Genomic DNA, 23,747 nt, shown 5'->3' on the forward strand with positions numbered 1-23,747 from the left:
AGAGGCAACATGATATTACAAGCCCTATTCAGAGGAAGGCTATAACAAAGTCCTATTAACAAAAGATATGTAGGTTAAGTCCTGTTCTTCCACACTGCAATGTCTATCACAGCCACCTCCCAATTCATTCTCTCCCATCACCATGACAACCCCCATCAGTCATAAGCAGCCAGAATACTATCAACCAAGAAGTAAAGAGTAAGCCTTTATCCCCAGCTCGTGTGGGTTTATTTCAAATAATGATCTTGTTTCTCAGTAAATTCTTGCCTTATTACATCGAGTAGCCAGTCGTTAGCACTGGAGAGATCCAAGGGCTTCTGGGCTCTTGGCACCATAAACTGCTTAGATTCCAATTTCCTCTTTAATATCCAATTAAGGGTAAGATTACATAAATCCTCAGCTTCCCAGCTAAGTCTAACTATACCACAATCATTAAATGAGACTAAAATGATCTAAAATAAAAGGCAATGCTGAATGACACTGGGCAACAAATTAATCATACACAGGCCTTACTAAAAAGGAAATGAAAGAAATAGCATAAAGGCTAACCAGGTCTGCAGTTTGTGTACCTCAGCTTGGGGACCCAGTATAGCTCAACATAACTTCTTTTGATTAACTACTTCTAGAAGCTTCCTAAACCAAAATATCTGTTAAAAATATTTCAGGTTAATTGAGACAACCCAGGTAAAGATAGAACAATCCATGGCTGTAATTATGAGGGGATTATAACAGCTTTTGTCCACAAGCTGGGAGCAAAGTAATTATTCTTCATATAGTTTGTAACCCTAAATTGGGTAAAAGCCAATCACTCGCAGCAAGACTGCTATGTAGGGTGGATAGAAGAACACATAACTGACAAATCTGTCTGCCATTTGGAGGTCTATCAATAAGTTGGTTTTAATCTTTTGATAAGTGAATTTTGTATTTTCTACTTTAAAGCCTTAAGTAAAATCTTTCAGGGTAGCTGTGCGCATTTAAGTTAAGCTGTAGAACACTGAGAACAATTTTCTTTACATTAAACATGGCACCACACTGAAGAGTTCCAAACTCATGGAAGGGAAACAAAAGGACTGTTTTCATGATGAGAGAAACACAGACACTTAATTGTCATACAAGGTGATAAAAAGTATGAGCAAGACCATTAACGGTGCTAAAGTAAATAAGATCAATACTGCCTGGCAGGTTAAGGAAAACCTCACTGAAGAAGGAACACTTAGACTGAGTCTTGAAAAGTTAAAAAAATTCGATGAGGGAGTTTAGTAAAATGATCTCTATTTGAAGATGACATAATCTTGTATATAAAAAATCATAAGGAATCCACACACACACAAATCTATTAGTGCTAATAAACAAGTTCAGCAAAGTTGATGGATATAAACTCAAAACCAATATACTAAATCAGTTAAGTCAGTTTTATTAATATACACTTAGAAATGAACAATCTGAAAATGAAATTAAGAAAATAATTCAATTTATTATAGCATAAAAAAGAATAAAATACTTAGGAATAAATTTAACAAAAGAAGTATAAGACTTGTACACTGAAAATTAAAAAACACTGACAGAAATTAAATAATAGTTAAGTAGGTAGAAAGATATTTCATGTTCATTGAATGGAAGACTTACTATGGTTAAGATGGAAATAACCCCCAAATTGATCTACAAATTCAGCACAATCTCTACAAAAATTCCCGCTACCTTTTGGGGCAGAAATTGACAAGATGATTCTAAAATTTATATACAAATACAAGGGACAAAGAATAGCCAAAGAAATCTTGAAAAAGAACAAAGTTGAAGGACTCATGCTTCCTGATCTAAACTTACTACAAAGCAACTATAATCATGACTGTGTGACACTGGCATTAAGTACAGACATCTAGAACAATGGAATAGAATTCAGAGTTCAGGGGAGAAAACCCATACGTCTATGGCCAAATGATTTTCAATAAGAGTGTCAAGACAATTTGATGGGAAAGAACAATCCTTCAAAAAATGGTGTTGAGACAATGGATATTCATAGGCAAAAGAATGAATGTGGATCCCTACCTCATACCATATACAAAATTAAATAAAAATGGAACAAAGATCTAAATGTAAGAACTATAAAACTCTTTGAAGAAAATATAGGTGTAAATCTTCATGACCTTGGAATAGCGATTATTTCTTAGACATGATATCTAAAGCACAAACAATTAAAGAAAAATAGATAAATTAGACTTTATAAAAATTAAAAACTATTGTGCTTCAAAGATCACTATTAAAATGTGAAAAGACAACCCACAGGATGGGAGAATATATTTGCAATTTATATTTCTGAAAGAGTCTGGTATCCAGAGTCTATAAAGAAGTCTTAAAACTCAACAATAAAAAGACAGTTAATTAAGAAATGGGCAAAGGATCTGAACACACATTTCAACAAAGTAGACATACAAATAAGCCAATAAACACATGAAATGATATTCAACACCATTAGTCATTAGGAAAATGCAAATTAAAACCACAATGAGATGTGACTTCACATCCAGTAGGATGGCTATAATCAAAAAGACAGACAATAACAAATGTTGGGAGGATAAGGGGAAGTTAGAATCTTCATAAATTGCTGGTGGGAATGTAACATGGTGCAGCCACATTGGGAGACAATTTTGCAGGACCTCAAAAAGTTAAACAGAGAGTTATCTGACGACCCAGCACTCCTAGGTATATACCCAAGATACATGAAAACATATGTTCACACATAAATCTGTACCTGAATGTTCATAGAAGCATTACTAATAATAGCCCCAAAGTAGAAACAACCTAATTGTCCACTGACTGATGAATGAATAAATAAAATGTAGTGTATCCATACAGTGGAATATTATTTGGCAATAAAAAAAGAATAAAATACTGATACATACATGCCACAATATGGATGAAGCTTGAAAACATGCTAAGTAAAATAAGCCAGATACAAAGGGCCACAAGTTATATGAAGCATCTATAATAAGTCCATAGAGACAGAAAATAGATTAGTAATTGCCAGTGGCTGGGAACAAGTGGGAATGGGGAACCACTGCCAGTGGGTACAAGATTTCTTTTTGGGGTGATGAAAATAATCTGGAATTAGAGAGTGGTGATGGTTAATGCTAAAAAAAAACAGTGAATCATACATTTTAAAAGAGTGGATATTATGGTATGTGAATTACATCTCAATAAAAAAATAAAGAAAACATGGAGTCATAACAACTTTCTTAAAGCATTCTCTATATGCTTCCTGCTATAGCAGTTATCAAAACTGGATTGATAATAAAACTGATATATTTCTGTGTCTCCTCAACCAGGCTTAAAAGATCCTTAAAATTAGAATTTATTAGAAGGATTCTGTTTTCCTAGAGTCCAGCATAATGCTTAGCAGAACGTAGGCTTAAGGTATTTAAGCAACTGAAATGAGTTAGTCATTGCTGGAATGAGGTGAAAAAGTGGTCGGATTTGAGACCCTAGAGGTCAGCAGTGTCCAGATAATGGCTGGGCCTAACATGAAGAGGCATCTGAACTTTGTCCTGTAGGTACTGGGGAACCCTTGAGAGTTTTTAAGCTGGGGAGTAAAATGATAACATTTGCATCTAGAAATAAATCCCTCTGATGGCAGAAAGATGGCAACAAAATAGAGATATTAAGTTAGGAGGCAATGAATGACCATAGACTTCCAATCAAATGACAAAATACACCCAGGCATCACAAACCCTACTCTACTCTCACCCCCAAGCCAAATGAATTGACTAATGAAAAATAAAAATATGTTTGTTTTTTAATTCACATTGGAACTAAGACGTGATATTATGGGTCTGTCACAACCTGCAGAGGGATACAAATTGGAAGACACCGAGAGCCAATTCCCTGTAATGATAGTGAGGATGGGATATATGTTATAGTAGGTAGGTATGGGTTCTGCCGAAACCCATTAATCATCCTAACTTGGAAAGTGAGGGTAGGATACTAGCTAGAGGAGATGTGCTTCACCTCTCCCACTTCCCAGTGGTGAGGCACCAGTCTCAGAGGCTATTGTATTGGAAGTCTCTAGGTGAGAAGAAGCCCAACCAGACTGTAAGCCTGCTAGACCTGGGAGGATAAACTAGTAAGAACCCGGATGCATGCACATTGACCCCCTGGGGTGACAGCTAAGCCAAACAGAAAATTAAATTCATTAAACCAGACCCTGGTTCAGAGGTTTTGCCCAGCCTGAAGGAGACATATTTCCTCTGCTGAAACAGCCTGCAGCCCCAGCTCTGTCTCCCCTCCATTCAGGTCCTGGGACATTGAATTATTTAGGTAAGCTTTTATCAACCGTTTCCCAAAGATAAAATCCAGGGAGTAAAATTCTAATAGTATCCAGGTGAGGGGATTCTCCAGTAAGAATCCAACAAATTTGCTGGCAAGCATCAGGACTGGATTTGTCCTTTTGGTTCATAAACACTTAATAATTAACATGGGAGTGTGAAAATATTATATAACCTAAAAACATGGAGGAAGAGCATCATTCAAGACATGAAGCATGAGGATATTTGTGAAAGTACTATAAGAAAGAAGATTTAGGGGGTTTCTGTTTTCATGTTGTATATAAAATTCAAAAAAAACACATGGAATTGATTAAATCAAAGGCAAAAGATGAAACTCTAAGGCAAGAGGGATCTGGCTGGACTGAGTTAAATAAAGATTGTGAGGGGCTTCCCTAGTGGCGCAGTGGTTGAGAATCTGCCTGCCAATGCAGGGGACACGGGTTCGAGCCCTGGTCCGGGAGGATCCCACATACCGCGGAGCAACTAGGCCCGTGAGCCACAACTACTGAGTCTGCGTGACTGGAGCCTGTGCTCCGCAACAAGAGAGGCCGTGCTAGTGAGAGGCCCGCGCACCGCGATGAAGAGCGGCCCCCGCTTGCCACAACTAGAGAAAGCCCTCACACAGAAACGAAGACCCAACGCAGCCAAAAATAAATAAATAAATAAATAAAAATTTAAAATAATACAGACATACACTTTATTAAAAAAAAAATTGTGAGAAATATAACAATAATCAAAATGAATTTGAAACAATTAAAAACAGAAAGAGAATCTGCATTACTGTTAGTCAAATTAATCATGTGGACAAAATTGAGAAACCTCCTCTAATGCAAAGAAAAAGGACAAAAATATTAACATAATGGGAAGATGATGGATATAAAGAGAAGAAAATGGAAATCTTACATATGGTGCACCTTAAGAAGAGAGAAGAAAAAGAACAGAAGCAATAATTAAATTAAAAAACAGAAGGAAGCTTCTTCCAATGAAAAAAGACCTGAATCCAGACGATAAAGGACTCACGTGTTCTATACAACATAAATGAAAAGACAAGACTAGTTACATGTGTCCAGGTAAATCTCTACAGTTTAAATGATAAGTAGGGGGCTTCCCTGGTGGCACAGTGGTTAAGAATCCGCCTGCCAATGCAGGAGACATGGGTTTGAGCCCTGGTCCAGGAAGATCCCACATGCCATGGAGCAACTAAGCCTGTGTGCCACAACTACTGAGCCTGAGCTCTAGAACCCAAAAGACACAACTACTGAGCCCGCGTGCCACAACTACTGAAGCCCGTGCGCCTAGAGCCCGTGCTCCACAAGAGAAGCCACCGCAATGAGAAGCACGCGCACTGCAACGAAAAGAAGCCCCTGCTAGCCACAACTAGAGAAGAGCCCATGCGCAGCAACGAAGACCCAACACAGCCAAAATTAAATAAATAAATAAATAAATAAATAAATAAATAAATGCTAAGTAAAGAATTCTACTGCATGCAGGATGGAGAAAAATAACCTAAAAAGGAGCAAAAAATGAGATAGCCTCAGACTTCTCTACAACAATGAGTGACAGACTGCAATCAAGCAAACTGACAAAGTTTTTGGGGAAAATATTTTTATTTGTCATGAAGGCAGCAAAAATACCCTCAGACATATACGAATTTAGAAAGTATACCACTATGTAGCTATCGTGCAAAATTTACTCAAATTCATGAGGACAACTGGATTTCCACATGCAAAAGAATGAAGTTGGATCCCTACCTTAAACAATACACAAAATTTAACTCAAAATGGATCAACGACCTAAACGTAAACACAGTAACCATAAAACTCTTAGCAGAAAACATAAGGGAAAAGCTTCATGACACTGGATTTGGCAACAGTTTCTTGGATATGACACCAAAAGCATAGGTGACAAAAGTAAAAAGAAATTGGACTATATCAAAATTTAAAACTTGTGCATCAGGCTTCCCTGGTGGTGCAGTGGTTGAGAATCTGCCTGCCAATGCAGGGGACATGGGTTCGAGCCCTGATCTGGGAAGATCCCACATGCCACGAAGCAACTGGGCCCGTGAGCCACAACTACTGAGCCTGCGCGTCTGAAGCCTGTGCTCCGCAACAAGAGAGGCCGTGATAGTGAGAGGCCCGCGCACCATGATGAAGAGTGGCCCCCGCTCGCCACAACTAGAGAAAGCCCTTGCACAGAAACAAAGACCCAACACAGCCAAAAATAAAATAAAATAAATTAATTAATTAAAAACAAAAAAACAAAAATCTTGTGCATCACAGGGAGATCAGCTCCATGCTTTGTGACAACCTAGAGGGGTGGGATAGGGAGGGTGGGAAGGAGGCTCAAGAGGGAGGGGATATGGGGATATATGTATACATATAGCTGATTCACTTTGCTGTACAGCAGAAACTAACACAAGATTGTAAAGCAATTATACTACAATAAAGACATAAAAAACAAAAACAAAAAAACTTGTGCATCAAAAATCATTGTCAAGAAAGTGAAAACACAATCCACATAATGAGAGAAAATATTTGCAAATCATATATCTGATAGGGGAATGATATACAGGATATATAAAGAACTTCTACAACTCAGCAACAACAAAACAATTAAAAAATGTACAAAGGACATGAATATCATTTCTCTAAAGAAGATCTACAAATAGCCAATAAGCACATGAAAAGACGCTCAACATCACTAACCATTAGGGAAATGCAAAACAAAACCACAATGAAGTACCATTTCACACCCTTTAGGAAAACTGTAATTTAAAAAATTAGAAAATAATAAATGTTGGTGAGGATGTGGAGAAATTGGAACCCTTGTACATTGCTGCTGGGAATGTAAAATCGTGTAGCTGCTGTGAAAAATAGCATGGCAATTCCTCAGAGAATTAAACATAGAGTTACTACCTAATCCAGAAATTTCACTTCCGGGTATTGTACTGAAAAGAAATCAAAGCAGGGACTTGGACAGATATTGCACGCCCATGTTCGTGGCAGTATTATTCACAACAGCCAAAAGGTAGAAGCAATCCAAGTGCCCATCAATAGATGAATGGATAAACAAAATATGGTATATACAAACAATGGAATGGTACATGAGCTTAGAAAGGAAGGAAATTCTGACAACATGCAACAACATGGATGAATCTTGAAGACATTTTACTGAGTGAAATAAGCCAGTCACAAAAGGACAAATATTGTACCATCCCACCTGTGTGAGGTACCTAAAGTAGTCAAATTCATAGAGCCAGGAAGTAGAAAAGTGGTTCCCAGGGGCTGGGGAGAGAAAGAATGGGGATTTAGTGCTTATTGAATAGAGTTTCAGTTTGGGAAGATGAAAAAAATTCTCGAGATGGATGCTGGTGATGGTTGTACAACAATGTGAATGTACTTAATGCCACAGAACTGTACACTTAGAAATGATTAAAATGGTAAATTTTATGTTATGTATATTTTATCACAATAAAAAACCACAATTCATACAGAAAAAGATAGAAAATATATAATATAGCAAGAAAACACACAAGCCAGAAAACATAAGATGACAGAAGCCCGAAATATCAATTACGACAATAAATATCAGTGGGTTAAACTCCCTTATAGACTCGCATATGGAACACAATCATTTCAATTTTCTGCTATTTTTAATAGGCATTGTGAATATGTAGGAGTCAAGTAAGAATCTTCATGTACCATTACTAACATTAAGAATAATCATATAAAGCATAAAATACTAGAAGTCCAAAAAGAATTTGGCATAAACACAGCTGTGGTAGGAAGTTTTAACACTCCTATTTCAGTCCCTGGCAGATCAAGTAGGCAAAAATTAAAACAGAAACCTGAACAGTCTTATCAAGTGCTCATAAAAAATACGGAAAAATCATGGCAAAGAGAATCTTAAATATTCTAAAAAGAAACTGTACTGACTACATATTTTGACCAGTGCAAAACAACAAAAAGTTATAATGATTATATACGAAATAATTCCAACTACTTGGAAATTTTTAAAAAATAATTAAAAGCAACAGAAACACAAAGACACTTTAGTTAATCTCATCAAGTAAAAAGAAGACAATTACAATATACAAAATAGGAATCAGAAAGATATAGTCACAGATATAAAAAGATTACTCTGTTGAAACACATACCAATTAATTCAACACCTGAATAAAGCGGATAATGTCCTAGAAAAAAATTAATGAGGAAAATCGACTCAAAAGAAGTAAGAACATTTTAAGGGCAACTGCTATAGAAGAAATGATAAAACTGTTAAGAAGGTGCCAGGCTCAATTTACTGGTGACTCTTTTAAACTTCCAGGGAATATACAGTTCTCATAAATTTTTTTACAGAGCACCAGAAAAATATAGAAAATCATTCTAGACCCATACATCTAGACTTTACAAACGAAAACATTTGTCATTTTTTGCTACTGATTTTTTTTTAAAAGTGTAATTGACATACTAGTCATAAAGTTGAAGTCTCCTTACTTTCTGCCTTTCCCAAGCCCCATTCCTTCCCACCCACCTCCCTTCTTCTGCCCGAACAACCCTGACCATGCACGAGCTCTGGATCCTTACAGGCTCTGAGATAAAGGTGGCATTTTTAATCTGTGGGGATAATATGAACCACTGAGATGAAAGAAAAATGCTCAGCTATTCAGGAATAAAAAAAAAAAAAAAAAAAAGCCAGGCTCCTATATCCTTTCATACACCAAAATAAATTCCAAGTAAATGAAGGAGTTACATATAAAAACAAATCACAAAAGAAACCAGAAGAAAAAGGAGATCAACATTTATCTAAACTTGTGTATATGAAGAACATATGCTGAAGGTCCTGAAAACTTTAAATAAAAATTAAAAACTTCAAAATTAGAAAACATAATTCCACAATATAGAATAAGCAGAGTATCCGAGTAGGCAATCCATAGAAGAATAAATACAAATGGTTAATAAACATAAAAAAAAAAACCGATTACATCTCTAATTACAAAAACATGCAAATTAAATTCTAACGATGAGATACTCCTTCATCTGGCCCGTCCCCCAATTTGATAACTTGGCAAAAATTAGGAAAAGGTAATAGTGCTTAGAAGCCTGTTGGAAATGTGGCCCTCATGTATTAACAAGGGCAATGTAAACTGACAGGACAATTTTCATCAAAACTTTAAAGAAATCCTGCCCATTGACCCAATGAGTCTGCATCTTAAAATTTATATGAAGGAAACATAAGGGGTATGCCAACTCTCTGTATGCCTCATTTATAATAGGAAACAATGGACATAAACTAAATAACAATTGGATGCTGGCAAATAAGTTACAATTCATCTATATGATGGAATACTTTGTAGCCTTTAACAGTTATACAGTAAAAGAATATTTAATAACAGAAAAATGTTTGTGATATTATTGGTAGATAGAAAAAAGTAGGTCACAAAACATTACCCATACATGTAGAAAAAGTTAAAATGGTCTTCTCTGGGTGGTGGGAGTGCATCCAATTTTTACTTTCCATGTTACCTTTCTTCCCATTGATTTTTTTTTTTTTTTTACAGTTAATGCACTGATATTTTTATAATCAGAGAAAAGATATACAAATAATAAAATTCAATGTTCAGAGTGGATGGCGTTGAGATTGCTCAGGGAGAGTATATAAAGTGGAAAGAGAAAAGGGCAAGGGATAGAACCCTTGTGAACAACTAGATACAAATGAGTGGTAATATTTGTTTGTTCTCAAAACAGTAAGACCTGTCCATCAACCTTAAGGGTGGTCCACATATTGTAATTGAATTTGCTTCCTGTTCCTTCACCTAAGGCTCCCTTGAGTTTCAAGGATTTAAACACAGATGACACTCTGGCCAGAGCACAGTCTTCCTGAGCACAACTACAGCCAGAAAGAATCCTCAAGAATCATCCCCTCTCCCTACAGCCCAGAGAATGGTGCAATCGGTGTTCGTGGCTTCCTCTCCCCAGTTCCCTTATAGAACTCTAGATGGTAAACACACACAAACACACACACACACACACACACACACCCTAATTGCCTCTCTCCCACACTTACCCTTCCAAGCTGGTTCCAAAAGGGAAAGAGAGAAGATCTGCCGTCCAGGGCTAGAGGAAATTGATTTTATAGTCCTTCCTCTCCTCCCACCAGGAGGCTACCGTCTCCTCCCCAAACCAGGATTCCTCAGGAAAGTGGGAGGGGAAAGGGGGAAGGGAGCTTACAGATCTTCAAGGAAGATAAGAAGGAAGTGGTCTTACAAAAGTCTTATTTCCTCAGTTACATGATTAGGTGGCAGATGAACTGGACCAGATTGAAAATATGTTTTCTTGAAACATTCCTTATCAATTTCATTTTTGGAAAAAAATATGGCACCATGAGAGTTCACTTTTTTTTTTTAACATTTAAAAAAATGTGTGTATTAAATCCTTGTTTTAAAATCTTTGGCAGTTTCTAGGTAGTAGAATTTATTGAAGCCCTCCTACTTGGCAGCTGGAGTTTTCCATACACATTACTTAGTAATCAGCACAAGGACTTATAATAAAAATGATATTATTAATATTTCATGTAAAAGAAAAGGAAAGTGAGAATAAGAAAAAAAATCTCTCTTGATTCTAAAACCGTATTCCTGCAATACTGTGACGATTTCAGAGGGTACTTAAAATATCTTTGGGGAGTATTCTGAACTACTCCAAAGCTAAAAGTTATTAAGAATCAAATAAAGAAGTTTAATGAGGAATGTGGGGAAAAAAATGGTGGCAGTCGGGAAGGCCTGGTCTTTACACTGGACTTTTAACTGATAAAGGGAAAGAGTATTTACAAGAGGAAATGTTTATGTGTCCCTTTGCTGATAGCAGCACACTTACTCTCCCCAGATAACAGGCTTTAGCCTGTTAATTAATTTTAATTGTTGGCATAATTAAAAGCATAGGGTGAGGGACAGCTCAAAAGTTCTGTAACTTAGACTTCCTTGAAATCACTATCAAAAGTCTCAGCCTGCGACCTCACTGCTCAAGAAATTTTTCATTGAAAAAGAAATCCATTTCTGTCACTAGCAAGTTTCCCAAACTTGGATCCCAGAGGCTGTCTCAATTTCACCAAGGTCTTTTCATCTTTGTAGTACTTAAATCCCTCTGGGAAGGCTCACAGCTTGAGAAACCCACCTCACTGATCTTTGACAACTCCAAGCCTACGACAATGCCTAGTACACAGTAGGCGCTCAGTGAATTTTTCTTGAATATATTTGGTGAAATGGTAGGTTAATAGTTGCCCTAAAGTGAATAATTTAAGTAACCTCAAAGGGTACTCCAGAGATATGGAGAATTTTTCCATCTTCTCTATGAGATCATAGCTGGATTTGGCCCATTAATGAGGAGTCTGAATCTTGATGAGCTTCTGAATCCACATTTTTGACTGACAAATGTATTCCTTTACTGATTTAATTGTGGAGAGAAAAAAAAACCTCAATGGTTCTAAAATACAGGGAGAATCATTAACTAATTAGAATCCTTAAAATGCTCTGCCTCCAGAAAGAGCCTAATCAAAATGTCTGGGCCTTGGCATAAGACAAAATGGGATCTAGACCTAACACTGCCTATTATTAGCTGTGACCTTGAAAAAGTTATGTAATGCCCCTAAGCTTCGTTGTTTTCATCAGCAGAGCAAGAATTATACACTACCTAATAGAACTGTTGTGAGAATTTTAAGACATAACCACAGAATGTATTGACATGGTGACATGGTGCATGGTACTCAATGCATAGTAGTTATGATCACCATCATCAGTATCATCAAACAGCCTATGGAAAATATAAGGCCTGGCTAAAATTTAAGAGCCCCTCTAGAATTGTAGCAGTATAGCTTAGTCACTTAAGAAATGACCTCTGGTTGGTGGGAATGTAAATTGATACTATGGAGAACAGTATGGAGGTTCCTTAAAAAACTAAAAATAGAACTACCATACGACCCAGCAATCCCACTACTGGGCATATACCCTGAGAAAACCAGAATTCAAAAAGAGTCACGCACCACAATGTTCATTGCAGCTTTATTTACAATAGCCAGGACATGGAAGCAACCTAAGTGTCCATCGACAGATGAATGGATAAAGAAGATGTAGCACATATATACAATGGAATATTACTCAGCCATAAAAAGAAACGAAATTGAGTTATTTGTAGTGAGGTGGATGGACCTAGAGTCTGTCATACAGAGTGAAGTGAGTCACAAAGAGAAAAACAAATACCGTATGCTAACACATATGTATGGAATCTAAAAAAAAAAAATGGTTATGAACAACCTAGGGGCAGGACAGGAATAAAGATGCAGAGGTACAGAATGGACTTGAGGACATGGGGAGGGGGAAGGGTACGCTGGGACGAAGTGAGAGAGTGGCATGGATATATATATACTACCAAATGTAAAATTGATAGCTAGTGGGCAGCAGCCGCATAGCACAGGGAGATCAGCTCGGTGCTTTGTGACCACCTGGAGGGGTGGGATAGGGAGGGTGGGAGGGAGGGAACCGCAAGAGGGAAGAGATATGGGAACATACGTATATGTATAACTGATTCACTTTGTTATAAAGCAGAAACTAACACACCATTGTAAAGCAATTATACTCCAATAAAGATATTAAAAAAAAAAAAAAAAGAAATGACCTCTGAAGTCAGATAATCCAGGCTTTGCCAACTATTAGTTGCCTGACTTGAGGAGGTGACTTAACTAGGGCCTCGGTTTTCTCATCCATAAAATGGAATCCATAGTATACGTTTCATAGTTTTCTTCTGAGGATTGGATGTACCAAGAAATATAAGCTGTTTAGAGTGATGCTCAATACATGTTCTTTCTTTTAACTCAGCACCAAGAATAGGACACAGCACAAGTAGGTACTCTAAATATTTTGTGAATAAGTAAATGATTTTTTTCCCTGAAATAATCTTTTGAATACAAAGAAACTAATTAAGGAAATCTTTTGATCTTCTGTGCACATCTTCCTAGGATAAACTTGAAGCTATCTGGGTGGTTTGAAAGAAAATTTAAAGACATACAAAGCCTAGGTGGTCACTCCACTTCTCATTGGATGCCATTTTATGACACTTTTGTCAACAAAACTTGTTAATGATTCTATACCTCTGCTTAACTCAAATACTTTGTTCCACAAGACAAAACAACACTACCTTTGCTCTCTGATTTTTTCCCCAAATTCTCTGCTGCTGTCCAGGTCTTCAACTTTTTACCAAGTCATTCTTTCCTTTATCAGTTAAATCCTTATCAAGCCTCATCTCTCTCCTGATGGACTGGATTGGGAAGATAATAAATTCTTTCACTGTGAGAAATGCATCTGCTATGCTCTGACTCTGCTTTGATATTGGCAAATCAATCATTATAGAATTCTATAGCTCAACAGCATCTGAATGCATTTTCTGGCCTTGAAGATGCTTTGGAACCTACTTACCAATAATAAATAGTTTCTGGATATGGCAGGATGGAGAAGTAAGTACAACTAGCCTAACTGTCCAGCATTCCCCTTAGGCTTTACTCTGAGTTGTTTTCAGGTATTTATTCATTCCTCTGACAAAGCATTCCTCTGATAAATCAAGGAAAACTTATATTTTAGTCAACATTAGGGCCAGCTTCTGAATCACCTAGCAAACAGGAAAATCTAGACATTGATCCAACTCCTAAAAACTTTTTTTCTTACTGGGCTGATCCCTCAAGCGCCTGGAATCAAATTGACAGCATTTCTGAACTTTTTACATGTTGTTTCCACTAGATGAATTATTTTAGGAGATCTGAATATTACAACATTGAAGGTTATACCAAAAATTCCTCCAAAGAATACCCTCATAGGGTAGAATGTCTCTCTATGGGGAGAGGGAGATGCCTCAGTGAAAAGAAAAGAATCACCAAATTAAAATTATTCTACAACTCAGTGGGAAGAATCGTATTTTAGCAATAAGTCCATAAATACATGGACAAGATTGTTATTTAATAATCAACCCTTCTTTGCTTACTTCTATTTTCAAGGTAGACATTTTAGACCAAGGTAGACATTTAAAAGGGATCATTTCTCTCTTGAATATATTCTAATCCTAACTCTTAACTTTGCTTAAAATGGTGATTTACGTAATAGGAAGGTTAACGTGGAATGAAGGTTTTTCTAGTTTCCTATGAGTAGTTTTCTCAGAGCTAAATAATCCATAGACCTTCTTTTCAAACTGATCTTGGGGAAGAGTATTCCGTTCGAGAATATTACTTGATAGGTCAGTTAAGCCAATCTTGACTACCTTGTGTCCAGGTATTCACTCATTTAAAAATTTAATAAATGCCTACCATGTCCCCAGTACTGTGCTAGCTCTTAGAATTACTAAGATGAGTAAGATACAGCCCCTTTGGTTGCTTTTGAGTTCAATGTACTGACTGAGTTCATAGGAAAGAGTGGTGAGAGATTCATGCCTTTCTTCAAAAATATCTGAATGCCTAATAAACACTGGGTCCAGTGTTATGGGCAGGAATGTAGTAGGAAAAAAGACAGACATGTACCCAATTTTCATAGAGCTTATGGCTTAGTAGGGAAAACATCATCGTTTATTAAATTACACAGTAAGTACTATAATTATGGAAAAGTATAGGATGCTTAAGAGCATGTAACAAAGGTAGAGATAATAATTGATTTTGATAAGAAAACTACTGGAAATTGTTAAGATACAGCAACAAATAGAACTCAGAAATAAAGTCTTAGTAGGTTCAAATTCTTTTGTAAGCAGTTCATTCTTTCAAACAGTAACTGGAAGACTTCAGGCTTAGCCAACTGGGTCTATAAACTCAATAATAAAAGTAGATTTGAGGCTGTTACCTGTGGTCTGGGTCCAGCTTCTCTTGATCATGACTAGGTTTTCCCATAAAACTTACAATTATACCCTGATGACTCCAGCAGGTCTCATCTACTCAAAAAACTTTAATGAAACACACTTAAGACACCTGTGATAAGCTGAATACTGGCCCCCAAAGATATCCACATGCTAATCACCAGAACCTGTGAATGTTACCTTTTATGGCAAAAGGGACTTTGCAGATGTGATTAAAGATCTTGAAATGGGGAGATGAGCCTGAATCATCTGGGTAGGCCTGATGTAGTCACAAAGGTCCTTATAAGAGGGAGGCAGAAGGTCAGAACAAGTAGAAGGCCGTGTTAGACAACAAGACTGGAGTGATGTGGCCAGGAGCGAGGAATGCTGCAGACTCTAGAAGCTGCAAGACAGAAGCTGCAAGAGACAAAGTAATGGATATCCCCCAACCCCCGCCAAGAACTCAGGAAAAAACAGCCCTGCTGACATCTTCATTTTAACCCCTTACGATTCACTTCGTTGTCTAACCTCCAAAACTGTAATAGAATAAATCTGTGTTGTCTAAAGTTTGTGGTATTTTGTTATAGCAGCAATAGGAAACTAATATAACGCCCGATTACTTATGTAAACTAAAAAGGGTCTTGGGAGTCTTTATGGAAAAGTTAGTTTGATTGGCATTTCTTAACCACCCGTCTATTCTGCTGCCATTCTGCCAGTAAAAGCAAAATACTCTTCCTCTTCCTCCTCCTCTCTCTTGGTTATAGTATCCATTCAGAGAAAACTATAATGGAAAACTTAATGACACTAAATAGTACGGGAAGGATATTATTTGAAAGTGAACTGCTGCTCTCTACCAATTTTCTTCCCTGTTAACTTCAGAATTAAGTTTTCCAATCTAACTATGCTGCATTAGAGGCAAGCATATCAATAGACATAACAATTCATTTCAGTTCACCATTCTTCTATTTTGTATTTTCAGGGAAATTAGTGGGGGGAGATGTGAGACTTTAAAATATTTGGGGATCATCGTCAACCTGTTTCCTTAAGAAAGATCATCAATATGGTGAAATGCTGCCCTTGATGTTACTAGTATTTCCTCAGAACCCACTGAAAGAATCAGAGCGGTCGTTTGGCAGATCACGCTCCAGTGGCAGGCAATGTAAAACATGTTATAGTACCTCTTATATTCATATACATATAACTTGATCCTGCTAAACAATTAAATAGATGCATGCCATCTGCAATAGCCAATAGGAAAGCAAACACCCTATATATGGTGAAATGCATCTCTAATAATTAAAGTGGCTCTAGGAAACAAATGAACCTATTATATTATCACCGGCAAGCATATTGTAGCTTCTACAATTTTAAAACCCTAATCTGACATGACAAATATTTACCATCTTTCAAGTGCTTCCCAGTGCTGAACAGTTTACCTCTCCGGATCCACTCCTCGACCTATGCTGTGTGGACTGTATCAATGGGCTTCCTTCTGCATACTGCCTTCTGTTCTGTGGTTTCTGGAAGCTCTGCCTACATATTGGTAAATCATTCATTGATTAAACTCACTTCCAAATTGAGTGTGCATTTTTGCACATCTTACACAATCATTTCACTCAATTTCTTGAAGTTATATTTTGAAGCAAAGAAATTCCATCAACATCTATTCTATTCAAAAGCAATTGTTCTGCAAGGTCTAGACTGAAGTTATTTTAATACTACTTTGACTACATCTGCCCTTGACATTTTTCAATAAATAAGTAATCTCTTCTAAGCTTTGTATTACAGAGCTCTAGGGTCTCAGCTGAGAAGTCCAAATGTTTCCACAGATGCAAAGCTCTTTTCCAAGAGAAATTAAGACCTATAGGGAAGAGGGATAACTCTTCATTTGGGTGGGAATAACAGTGAGACTTGTATTTCTGCAACAGAATATCAACAGTCTTGACTGTAAAGTGTGGCCTAAAAAGCATTTGAATCTCTTTAACTGGCAAATACTCCTGTCACTCACTTAAGAATTTAACCATGAAAGAACTTTGATCTAGCAAAAATTTTATGCTTCACTTTTTCCAACTGCTTGATTTGCTTATGAATTGTGAAATCACTTTTGTGTGTCTTCACCAACATTCTTTTCATTTTAAAGTAAAATATAATACCATAGAAAATACAATGCAATGTATCCAGTAAGTATTATTTTATAAAACTTTTTTTGGTGATATATATATGTGTGGATATGTATATGTAGGTGTGTGTACTGTGTGTCACACAGTGTGAAACAGTTTTCTTAAAATGTTACAGTCAAAATATCTGAAAACTCTTCCATGACATAGATATAGAAGCAAAATTCCTATGTCATAGAACATTTACATTTTTCAACCTCACTTGCTACTGACAATCTAGTTGATGAAAAAATTTATACTATCAGGATGTAAGTAAATTCCCTTTTCTTCATATCCTCAAAATTTGGTATTAGCCTTTTTCTCCAATGTAATGGATTTTACATAACTTAATCTTTCAATTTGCATTTCTCTGATCCTCTACTGAGGCTGAGCATCTATTATCTGTGAACTGCCTAAAAATATTTTTTGTAAACTTTCTTATTGTTTCTCTTTCTTATCTGCACTAATTTTTTCTATATTCCGGATATTGATCCTTGTTTTTTTACAGCAGTTGCAAATATTTTCTTCCTATCTATTGCTTTTAACTTTGTGGTGTGTCTAGTCATACAGAAAGAAGTTTTAAATTTAGATGCAGTGAAACATATCAATCTGTCTCTTTAAAAATGATTTGTGATTTTTACTTCTTGTCTGAAAAATCCCTCAATCCCCCAAGGTCATAAGAACATTCTCCTATACTACTTCATAGCTGTTTTAAAGTTTTGACTTTTTCCATTTAGGTCTTCAACTTATTTGGAATTTTTGTTATGGTGAGAAGAAAGGTCTTAATTTAGTTTTCTTTGATATGGAAACCCAGTAGTTCCCACATCAATAATTGAATAGTTCGTTCTTTTCCCACTGATTTGTCATGCCATCTTCAAAAAATGCCAAATTGTTATATATGTTTGGTCTTGTTCTGGGATCTATTATGTTCTATTGATCTGCTTATCTATTGCTACACTGACACCACGGCTTCAAAAGTTTCAATATCTAGAAAGTTGAGTCCCTTCTGCTTGCTCTTATTTTTTGGGATTGTTGAATACTTTCGAATCATTACTTTTCTTTTTTTTTTAAATTTAATTTTATTTATTTATTTTTGGCTGTGTTGGGTCTTCGTTGCTGTGCGCGGGCTTTCTCTAGTTGCAGGGAGCAGGGGTTACTCTTCGCTGCGGTGCGCGGACTTCTCATTGTAGTGGCTTCCCTTGTTGTGGAGCACAGGCTCTAGGTGCGCGGGCTTCAGTAGTCGTTGCACACAGACTCAGCAGTTGTGGCTCGCAGACTCTAGAGTGCGGGCTCAGCAGTTGTGGCGCACAGGCTTAATTGCTCTGCGGCATGTGGGATCTTCTTGGACCAGGGCTTGAACACGTGTCCCTTGCATTGGCAGGCGGATTCTTAACCACTGCGCCACTAGGGAAGCTCCGAATCATTACTTTTCTTTACTAGAATTATTTTGCCAGGTTCTATGCAAAAAATCTTGTTAAGATTTTAATCAATATTGCCCCTGACTGTCAACATCTCTGCTGAAACTGCCTCAGCAAGACCAAATGCCTCCATCCCTGGAGACCCCAGCAGGAAAAAACGATGCATCACAAATATGGCCTCCACCTCACTCCCACCTTCCAAATTCCATCTGAATCTGACTGATGGAAACTTAATTGCACCTAGAAGCCTAGCTGCAAAGGGTGTTTGGGAAATGTACATCTTAGCTTTAAAGCCTCTGCAGTACAAGAAGACAGAGAAGAACCAAGGGGTTTTTTTTGGTTTTGTTTTGTTTTGTTTTGAAGTAATTAATGTATTTATTTTTGGTATTGCTCTTTTTATTTTTTATTTTTTTATTTTTTTACATTTAGTATTTTATTTTATTTTTTGTTTAACATCTTTATTGGAGTATAATTGCTAAAGACACAGACCTACTAGAGAATGGACTTGAGGATGTGGGGAGGGGGAAGGGTAAGCTGTGACAAAGTGAGAGAGTGGCATGGACATATATACACTACCAAACGTAAAATAGATAGCTAGTGGGAAGCAACCGCATAGCATAGGGAGATCAGCTCGATGCTTTGTGACCGCCTAGAGGGGTGGGATAGGGAGGGTGGGAGGGAGGGAGACGCAAGAGGGAAGAGATATGGGAACATACGTATATGTATAACTGATTCACTTTGTTATAAAGTAGAAACGAACCAAGAGTTTTTAAACTACAGTAGGTCATGAAATCGGTTTAGTGGGTCACAAGTGGCATTTTATAAAACAAAATGGGACAGAATATAAGCTATCAGTGTACCAAGCAAGAATAAGCATGTTTCATGAAAGTTTTATGTATATATTTTAATACATTTTAAATATATATATAGTAAGTATTGTAAGGCGGGGAGAAAGAGACAGAGATAGAGACAGAAACAGAGACAGAGACAGAGATTAGAAAGAGGTGGAGGAACAGGGAAGAGAAAGAATATGTAAAATACATTTCTTATTGTGGTCATTATCAAGAAAGTCTGAAGGTCCCGGGAAGGTGAAGAGATGCCTTAGGTCAATTCATCTTACGTGCTACAATACCCCTTATACTGCTAAGGAAGTTTCCTTTTACTCCTTGTCTGCTAGTAGCTTTTATTTTAAATAGGTGTTGAATTTTGTCAAATAATCTTCATGCATCTATTGAGATAATCATAAGATCTTTCCCTTTAACATACTACACAGATGCATTTTCTAACAATGCAGTATCTTTGCATTTTTCTTTTTCTAGAAATACTTTTATAGTTATCTTTTGTACCCACTGACTCCCTAACTTTGCTACAGCCCCTGACCCACATACCACCCATAATTTCTAGCAGATTCTATATTTGCTCAATTTGTCAAAGATGCTACTGTGTACATCCTGATAACGTTCTGTAAGAACAAAAGGTCTACATTTTACAATTCTTTATCATATTCACAAGAAACCAAAATACCTGCATTTTATTTTGTTAAAAAAATCCTTTATACATGTCCAATTTAAGAACTAATAATCTAGTAAGAATTAGTAATGGAAGAGTAAGTCCTATTAGAAAGCTGCAGTTTAATTCAGTTTAATTAGTAGAGAGAATTATTTCAATGTTTTCATTAGGAATATGAATCTATTAAAAGTACCTTTATCAATTTGACCTCCATAAAAATACTTGCCCAGATTACATTTACTTAAGTAGTGTCCCAGAAACTTTCATTTACTTCTTATTTGTTGTATTTTATTTGTTCATTTTTAAGTACTAAAGAATGTCTACATTGCTTGAAATCAGCCAAATGACAAATACTGCATTTTCAAGGGGCAGTGGTTTTAACTCAACAATCAGGAAACTACAAAACAGTTTCTTTCAACATATCCGTGTGGTGCCAGGGTTCTGGACAAGCTATTGATAAGACCTTTGACCCTGGAAGCCCTGGGATTTCTAATGTGTCTTCTGGTTTTCTTGCTGCTTTTTAGGAGAAAAGAAATTTAATTTTGAATGCAATAAAAAATTTAAAAGGATACCTTTTACAAATCATCTGAACAGACAAAATATGTTACCTATAAATTAAGTTTTCCAATAATTTAATCAATACAAATATGCTCATGTGCACCATCTCTACAATCACTATTTTTCAACAGTTAATAGCAAAAGGAAAAACCCTGTTTTTATAAAAGGCAAAGGGATGAAAAAACAGTAATTATTATTTTTTTAAATTATTTATTTTTGGCTGCGTTGGGTCTTCGTTGCTGCGCGCAGGTTTCCTCTAGTTGCGGCGAGCGGGGGCTACTCCTCGTTGTGGTGCGCGGGCTTCTCATTGCGGTGGCTTCTCTTGTTGCAGAGAACGGGCTCTAGGCACGTGGGCTTCAGGAGTTGTGGCACGCAGGCTCAGTAGTTGTGGCTCACGGACTCTATAGAGCGCAGGCTCAGTAGTTGTGGCATACAGGCTTAGTTGCTCCGCAGCATGTGGGATCTTCCTGGACCAGGGCTCAAACCCATGTCCCCTGCATTGGCATGCAGGGGACATGGGTTTGAGTTGTAAGTTCTTCCTTTCTTCCTCTCTTGATGGTGGGCAGGGTCTCCATTTCCCAGAGAAAGACAGCGAGATTCCACAATTTGGGGGTTTGGGTCAGATTTGCCTGTGATTTACAAAAATGATACTGGTAGGAGTTCTACAATTTCCCTGATGGCTAGAAACAGTAATACTTACTGTGTTCTGGGCACAGCAGAGAGAAATAAACAGTAGTAGAGATGGTCCCTATTTATAAAGAGCCAAATACATAATCAAGGGCATGAAGGACATAAAAATACTTTAACAAAGGTACAAGCTGGTATAGTGCAAACCAAGAGGTCAATGGAAGAGGACAGGAGAGGGTTGGAGCCAATGTGAGGTGAGTCCTCCAAGATTTCCAGAAACAGACTCAGTGATGACTTCTCTTTATCTCCAGTGAAATTTCTTTTTCTCCAAGGGATTAATAGAAATGGAAATTCTGAAAACACAGAAATTTTCCCAGTTGGGAAAGTGACCTAAAGCAACACTGTCCAAGCTTGTTGACTCCAGGTTAACACTCCTATTTGAGATAATACTCAGGTCTCATGGGAAACACTTTCAGCACATGATTTTAGGAAACTGAGTACGACTTTGATTTATTTGAAAGCTGGCAGTACTTAATGAAAACCAACATTTACTAGGAAATTACTGTGCCTTCCATTCTAGCTAACCAAACAGGCTGGAGCTGATCTAGGACTAGAAGAGTTCAAGTTCTTAAATGTTGCCCAAGTCCCTCCTTGCACAACACTGAAAACAAACAGAAAATTGTGAAAGATAATTTTCTTTTCTTCCTTATTATAAACAGCACTTTTTTTTTTCCTTTTTTAACATCCACTTTTTTTTTCCTTTTTAACATCCAAAGTCTTGACATGTCACTTTTTTTAAAAAATTTTTTTTTAAGTACATATTCTTTTTTTAAATTAATTAATTAATTTATCTATCTTTGGCTGTGTTGGGTCCCTGCTTCTGTGCGAGGGCTCTCTCTAGTCGCGGCAAGCGGGGGCCACTCTTCATCGCGGTGCTTGGGCCTCTCACTATCGCGGCCTCTCTTGTTGCGGACCACAGGCTCCAGATGCGCAGGCTCAGTAGTTGTGGCTCACGGGCCCAGTCGCTCCGCGGCATGTGGGATCCTCCCAGACCAGGGCTCGAACCCATGTCCCCTGCATCGGCAGGCGGACTCTCAACCACTGCACCACCAGGGAAGCCCCGACATGTCACTTTTTAACTGCCCTCCCCCTTTATAAAACTTCGTCATTTACTGGGCATGGTTTGGAAGTTATTGCTGGTACTAGAATCTGAGATGGAAATTTTTCTCCAGGCACACACAAGTGGGAACTGAAGAAATTACACGATTCGAGTATCAAAGGGAGCTGCCAGGGAGAGGAAGCCACACCTCGGACTCTGAACATTACTCTGGTGCAGCTGGCTTTTCCTAGCGGGTCATCTGTGGGACTGACTGAAAGCACAGGACAGGGAGCTCAAGGCAATCACTGGGCCAGGAACCAAGCTGGGGGCCCAAATTTCATCCGTTGGGATGAAGGTGGAGGGCCTCAGGCCACACAAATGCCCTCTCAGTGCTTTTCTTCTGGCACAAAAAAATGAATGAAATGCTAACACCAACCTGCCTCAAAAGATTCCTGGTGAGGAGCTACTGAGAGGGGCAGATGTCAAATTTGGTGGACAGATTATGTGTTAATGGTGAGAAGAAATTTTACATATTTGCCTTTAGGTCACAATGAAGTCGAAAGGCAACGTAATCAAACTTCTAGAAACAAATGAGCTTACCACTCTGGCATGTGGACTTCAGCAATCTGGCCAGAGGTCATGATTTTGAGCTAAACCCGAATTGTGGGCAGTTAACAACTATTCACTTGATGCAGTGATGTCCTGTTTCTTGAAATCTCTTCTCCAACTTCCTTGGTGCCTAAAAAACATCAGGCCACACGGAGTACCTTCGATGTTTGTTCAAGCCTATCTTTCCACAGCTCCCTTCAGTTTCCTGGGAGAACCTGCCCTCGTTGGAGGCAGAGAAGATGACCCTCTGCGTCTGAGGAGGAATCTGGGGCACGTCACTTGATCATCTGTGTCTCTTCATCCGCATCATAAAACTCTTCCTCTTCCTCACTCTCACTCCCTAAAGGGCTCTCCTTGTCCACAGACTAAAGCAGGAAAGGAGAAAAGGGCAGGGAAATGATGTCATGACATTTCTAAAATTAAATTACTGTCTAGCATTCAACTGACAAATGTACTCTGATGACATTTATTCCCCTAAGGACTAGCCCCTAAAGTGTTCTAAGAAAGCTAATGAATCATCTTTATTTCTCTGACAATCAGCTGCTATCAGATCCCACCTTTTCTTTCCAGCAGTTTTGCTCAGTTCTATTTAACGT

At 37.5% G+C, this 23,747-nt stretch overlaps 1 protein-coding gene across 9 annotated transcripts in view; it reads right to left on the reverse strand.

The window, feature by feature from the left end:
* SLC22A15 (solute carrier family 22 member 15) overlaps positions 1-23,747 on the reverse strand; it is a 129,682-nt gene that overhangs the window by 19,211 nt on the left and 86,724 nt on the right. For 2 of the 9 annotated variants that reach the window (XR_014262696.1, XR_014262697.1), the window contains exon 12: positions 23,143-23,516. Coding sequence is in view for 3 of the 9 variants with exons in the window: in XM_082458731.1 (XP_082314857.1) it covers positions 15,380-15,475 (96 nt within the window). In the remaining 6 variants the exon portion in view is untranslated. Of the gene's footprint in view, positions 23,517-23,747 lie in introns of all 9 variants that reach the window. The other 7 variants (XR_014262701.1, XM_082458729.1, XR_014262698.1 and 4 more) reach the window with 6 other exon arrangements.

The sequence above is a fragment of the Balaenoptera physalus genome (genome assembly GCF_965194825.1).
Source record: "Balaenoptera physalus genome assembly, chromosome: 1".
NCBI lineage: Eukaryota > Metazoa > Chordata > Mammalia > Artiodactyla > Balaenopteridae > Balaenoptera > Balaenoptera physalus.